This window comes from Protobothrops mucrosquamatus, unplaced genomic scaffold, assembly GCF_001527695.2.
Source record: "Protobothrops mucrosquamatus isolate PMUCROS unplaced genomic scaffold, P.Mucros_1.0 scaffold206, whole genome shotgun sequence".
In the NCBI taxonomy this organism is placed as follows: Eukaryota; Metazoa; Chordata; class Lepidosauria; order Squamata; family Viperidae; genus Protobothrops; species Protobothrops mucrosquamatus.
In genome coordinates, this window is record NW_015386561.1 from 397400 (window position 1) to 403399 (window position 6000).

General features: G+C 37.4%; 1 protein-coding gene across 1 annotated transcript; it reads right to left on the reverse strand.

Annotated features, from left to right (window-relative positions):
- Positions 1–2258: 2258 nt before the first annotated feature.
- LOC107285729 (2'-5'-oligoadenylate synthase 2-like) lies at positions 2259–3113 on the reverse strand. The gene is made up of 3 exons (XM_029283738.1): positions 2916–3113; positions 2660–2784; positions 2259–2452 (listed from the first exon to the last, which is right to left on the reverse strand). Exons 1-3 carry the CDS (start codon positions 3083–3085, stop codon positions 2259–2261), a joined length of 489 nt encoding a protein of 162 aa, XP_029139571.1. The 5' UTR covers positions 3086–3113.
- Positions 3114–6000: the final 2887 nt, after the last annotated feature.

A 6000-nucleotide genomic window follows, 5' to 3' on the forward strand; every position in this document is an offset into this window, starting at 1 on the left:
CTTTCCCAGAAAATAAAGCAAATGAATGTTTTGCATACAGGTAAAACACAGAAAAGAGAGAGTTACTGTGACAGTTTATTTCTCTGGGGCATAAAAACTTATTATAAGGCTTCTTTCATTCTGTGATTTGTTTTCGGATAAGTGTTCTTGAAGCCCAACTTTGTAATCAGATGTCAAAGATGTCAAAAGAGAAGCAAGTTTGCCCAAGGAGAAAACTAATCTGCCTCTTGCAAGGTAGGAGAAGGTAGAGGAGGACAAAAGTTCATCTGATTTTATTTTCAACATAAAATATGAGTCTTCTGAAATCTCTAAGCCAGTGGTGGCGAACCTATGGCACGCGTGCCAGAGGCGGCACTCAGAGCTCTCTCTGTGGACACGCGCACCGTCGCCCCAGTCCTAGGCCTTCAGCTGGGTTTTATAAAACCTTTTCATTTTAGGTCTCTGCCGCCATGTGCAAAAAAAAAAAGGTTCAATCAATCAGTCAATTTCAACTTCTCGTGGGGAAAAAAAAGATCTTGCAAAGTTGGAATTGATTGATTGAACTTTTTAGTCCCACCCAGTCTGCCGTTACCACCGCAGCCACACCTACCCAATGGGCCACACCCACCCAACGGGCCACACCCACCCGGGACCCGACGATGCATAAGTGGGTTTTGGGTTGCAGTTTGGGCACTCGGTCTCTAAAAGTTTCGCCATCACTGCTCTAAGCAGTCAGGCCCATTGATTTGCATTCAGTGTTGCCAGTTGCTTTCAACCTAAATGTTCTCCTCTTGCCATTTCTTATCTTACCACATCTAAACCTATGTTTACCTTGGAAACATGGGGTGAAATATCGCAGAAACAAAAGGTGTGTGCATCTGTTGTGGATATGGGGAGCGGAGTAGGAGAAAAGGTCATAGTTTATGTCAGCTTCTCTGATTCACCAGCTGCCTTCCTATTGTATTTTTGAAAAGGGGAGGAAATTGCAAGTAAAATACATGTGTGCCATGACTCTTTGTCTGGTAATTTCATTTCCATAGGCGGCTTTCTCCTAGCACTAGGAGACCTTGCTGGTTGTAACAAAGACCTACTTGAGTTCACCACTTGTTTGTAAAAAGCCAAGGCTCCTTTGCTGCTCTCCCATTGAAGAGGGGCTTGAGGAGGCTCTGTCTGGCCACGTGGGCTACTTCATCCCAAGCATTGCTATTTTCACACAAATTGAAGGTTGGGTTAACAGGATCCAGCACAAATGGCCTAAGAGAGAGAAAAAATATCCCATATTGACAGGTGATGATTTATTGGACATTTAAATATGCCATGCGACAAGACACTTGGATGAGTCCATCTACTCCTAATGTTCAGACATGCATACATCCCCTTTCATCCAGTGTAGAGTTCCAGCTCTACCTGTTCATCCTTTTCACAAATCTTCTTCATTCCCATGGGCCATTGCTTTGGCTATAGTATTGCCTTTTGCAGTAACAATTTAATCCTTCAGATGGCTATTAAAATGTGTCTGGAACAAAACCCAGAAATATAGAGCAAGCAAATTTGTGCTCCATAAGTGTAACAGAGCCATTCACTAAGAAGAGCATAGAACATTGATAAAATATCACAAGCCCTGTCCTTCTTCCTGCTTACTAGACTGGGTCTATAAATGAAGAACAGTCAAATATACAGAAGTTTTACTTACCTGCTTTGCTTCAAAAGCATTTTCTGGAAAATTGAAAAATGTGGTCTGTAGTGTCTGTGCCATGTGATGCACATCTCTTGATATTGAGTCAAAAGCTTCAGGACAGCTCTCATTCCCTGTACAAAGCTGAAAAAGATGGGCTTTCCAGCCAGTTCCCAGACATAAATGGTGATCAATTCAATTGTATAGGAGGAGGGAAGCCTGCGAAACCTAAAGGCAGAGAAAGAGATTCAGTCAGAGAAATTTCAATTGCAAGAAATGGTTAATAGCAAAAGTCAAAACCCCAAAATGCTAAAAACCAACAACAAAATGTCATTTTGTTTTTAACTTTCAATTTGTTAACTGCTCCTTGCATAGGAAGAGCTGTGGACTTAGCATTTTTCATAGTTCTCCTGTTGCCATCAAGCTTTTGATTTATATTTTCTAATTTACAAATTAGCCATCAAATGGAGCTGAAAAAGGCATGGGAAAAAATTATAAAAATCTACGAATCACACCTCTACTGTGTTAGAAGTGTTTCCCGTTATAAAGCTGGGAAACATGAAAATATGAAGATTAAAAAACGAGAGCTTTAGATGCTAGCAACTTACTTATTTTCTTTGGTTGGTTCAGCAAATGAAGTTTTGAACCAGTGCTTCATTAAACGTATGAAATCCTTCACCATTCCTGTTGATGCTTTGACAAATTCAGCTTGGTACTTCAATAACGCCATGGTGTACAGCTGGATCTTATCATCATCACTGCAAAGGTACAGCTTATGATAAAAGCTCTCTTTTGGACCTGTTAACACCAAGCAATCTATAAGACTAATGGTGCTGCTTTGACCTACTGTATCTTTAGATCTTCACAAAAACCAAACCTTACAAATTGTGAGCTCCTGGAAATATTGTATCAATCTAAATCTAAATACTAAGGTAGAACATCTCGGTAGTGATGTTTTCGTGAGAGGAAGAAGAACTGCTTTCGTAAATAATAGCCACATCTTACCTGTTGATAACACAGATGCAAACATGTCATAGCAAGGCATGACGTCAAATGAGTGACCATGATGATTTTTATAACACTTAAAATAGAACCTCAAGGAAAATTTTGTGCTTTTCTGCATGACTAACCTTAAAAGAGGAGGAAAGAGGAAAGTAAAAGATATAATGATGCTTTAATATAACAGCTTTATTGTAAGTAGGAGGTGGGGGGGGAATGAAAGTAGAAGACAAAAGAACATGAAACAAATAAAAGTTCAAACCTGGCTGTCCATGAGGATTTTATCAGGGCATTTCCTAACTCTTCTAGGACCTCTGGAGTTGTCCTTTGGCAGTCTTCTAAACTGGTAAAAGCTTTGCTAAAAAGAACTATGTCCACATCAGAAAAGTCTTGGGTGTCCGTTCCTTTTACATATGAACCACCCTGTTGCATAGAATATTACCCCAAAAGATGGTTAACACTTGATTTTAACCCACATAGTCTTGAATACTTTAACAGCAAAACAGAAATACCAGCTGCACACGTGCAGTATTTTAGGCTATTAGCGGAAAACAGGTGCACCACACTAAGCCACTTACAGAAAGGATTACTGGACCTTCACAAAAGTAGATCATGCCATGTGTCCAAGTGTCTTTAAGAACATGCTTACTCTAAAAAACAGGGATCAAATATGAGGGGGATTGTTTTTCTTTACTATCATCCCCAGCGAAGGAACTTTATCTCATCTAAGCTCAAAAATAGACAACTGAGAACTGGAGATATCCACATTAGACCATTGCAAACCACTATGGTGCATCATGCAGACTATTTTGTAATCCCAAAGATTTACTCACTAGCATAAAGAGGAAGCCAAATCACAAAGGCAATCCTTGTAAGTCATGTGAATGACTATAACTGAATAAGCCATGTACAGGCTTATTGCCTAGCTTTTTGACAATTGTCTTAGTCATAGCCCAGCATATCCAGAGACTATCAAGTTTTGTTTGCAATTATTTGCAATTCTTCAATTGATAGTATCATTTCAATATGGACTTTTGTTCCAGTTGATTAATACAGTTACTGTACTTCTGCTTTTTACATGATTTGGAAAATGATGAATTTAATCTGTTTAACAAGATACTATAGAAAAGGACCATTTTCTATCCCTTATACTAGATTTGTATTGTCATTAAGAAGGCATATGCTCTCAGAATACACTTGATTAATTTTTAATTTAGAGCAACATCCTAAATTATATAAATCTTGTTTATATAAATTTCTTTGTGATTCATCTATCAAAGCATCTGAGTATCTTATGGAGGTTGGAAAACAATTTTGGTTTCAACAGTCAATTTTTCTTACTTTGCTTTTTGAAAGGGAGCAGTTACTATTTGCTTTTTCTTGTGTAATCCAACACCACTCATACACTTGATAAATCTCAATGTACATGTCTGGAGATACTTCAGTAGTTTAGTCTAACATTATAGTTTGATGCAATACAATTTACCTCATATTGCCACACATTTTTTTTTCTTTAGCCCTCCCCCATTTTGCCTGCATTTCTAACCATTTTCCTTGATGAAGAATTCTTTGAAATGTGGAAGCTTGCTAGAAGGTTTAATCTAATCAAGGTATTACTATGGTATGGATTTCAGGGTTATGGTTAGGACTTAAAGAAAGTTCCTTGAGCCCAATAATCTGGCCATGATCCTGTTAGCCCCATTCTCCTGAATTCTGGATCTGTATTAGATGACTAGGTCTCCCTGTTCCTATCAATTTGGCCTTTTGCCATCTTCTGAATCTTGATTTTACCACTGAGTGTTGGTTAGATGCATTAGTTATGCATGGACTTTACCACCTTAGAACAGGATAATTAACTATGAAGCTTTACAGAAAAATTCCTTAATGAAATATGGCATATTTCCAACACATATCTCACGCATCATTGATCCATAAAATTAATTGCCTGGGGATGCAAGACTATCATCTGCTTTATCAGTTGCATTGCTTCTTACAGATAATACATACAATATAGCTGTCTTGCATAATGCCCATCCATGTGTTCATTTTGCTTCCATATGCATATTGTAATAGCTCACTGCCATACATGTGAATGGAACACATTTGTTCAAATCAATTCCACATGCTCTTTTCCTTAAACAGAGATTAAGATGAAGAATATAATGCATGAAGAAATCTTAAAACACTTGATTGAATTAGACACCAGAGACCTCAAAAGTTCAGAAAGCGACAATGATTCAAAGGAATTATGCTTTATTCAAAAATGTATATACTGTTTCCCATGAGATATTGCCTAATTCTTAACTTTGGTCATGGTAAATCATATCCAGGTTTTGGTGATATCTGAATGTTAAAGGAGGAATTATTCAGGTCCCATATTCACTTCAGTAACAGTCACATTGACACAGGCAAGATTGTCCTTGTTTCAAATCTCATGAGATTGAAAGAGTCAGGTTACCGCAATAGAATTTGATGAAAGGGCCACAGATTGGTAATTTACAGAGTATCCAAATATTCCATCAGATAATAATATCATAGTAAAATATCCTGGCAAAATCTCTAGCCAAGGAAAAAATGCATATATTTCTCTAAGTAAATTGATAACAGATCAGTCTCACTGCAAAGCATTACTCTTGAGAGGAAATATGAAATGGATGATACTGATGAGAAACTAATGTGTATATTTTGCACACAAACTCACTAATCCAATTATGTGGACAGTTAGTAAAATATGAAATGTCAGATTTAAAAAAAGAGTAACTTTTTAATAGGGAATGAAAATGTACTTTTGTGATCAGTCTCAAGACAGATGCATAGGAAATATAAATACCTTGATAATTGAAGTTATTGGCAATGGAAAAATTTCTTTGATAAATGCAATAATGCCTTCAACTTCTGAGGTACAGGCTAGCCTTACAGGACCCAAAATGGGTCTGAGTTTTTCTTCCACAAATGCATTTATCTCCACTGGTGTTGTGTATTCCAAGAAGCCTTCAGGCTTAAATTTAGTGGCCATTTGAGCTGTACCAAAATAAATAAATAAATGAATAAAAATAAAGACAAATTACAGATTTTCTTAAATTATGATTCATGACTATTCTGCATTGAATTAGTAACTCCTTTGGAGCTTACTGCTATCATCAGTACCCTAACATAGATTTCTAACAAAAAAATTATGGGGCTCTTTGCAAGAAATTTCTCTTAAATTTGGGAACGTTCTGCAAGCCAAGATAACTCTGTGTGAAATGGATGATGCCATCTGAGCTGGGTGGCTTTGGAGTTGGGGCCAGAATGGCAGTTCTTTTCCCCCATTTTCAATTACTTGAATGGAGCCAATTTGATCAGCC

What these genes read in the sequence shown, in the direction of transcription:
- LOC107285729 (XM_029283738.1), bottom strand. Translation starts at nt 3,085, where the DNA reads ATGCAACAGGGTGGTTCATATGTAAAAGGAACGGACACCCAAGACTTT. An exon ending in AAATCCTCATGGACAGCCAG is followed by an intron (nt 2,785 to 2,915) that starts GTTTGAACTTTT and finishes TCCTCTTTTAAG; the next exon opens with GTTAGTCATGCAGAAAAGCA. An exon ending in TGCATCTGTGTTATCAACAG is followed by an intron (nt 2,453 to 2,659) that starts GTAAGATGTGGC and finishes TGGTGTTAACAG; the next exon opens with GTCCAAAAGAGAGCTTTTAT.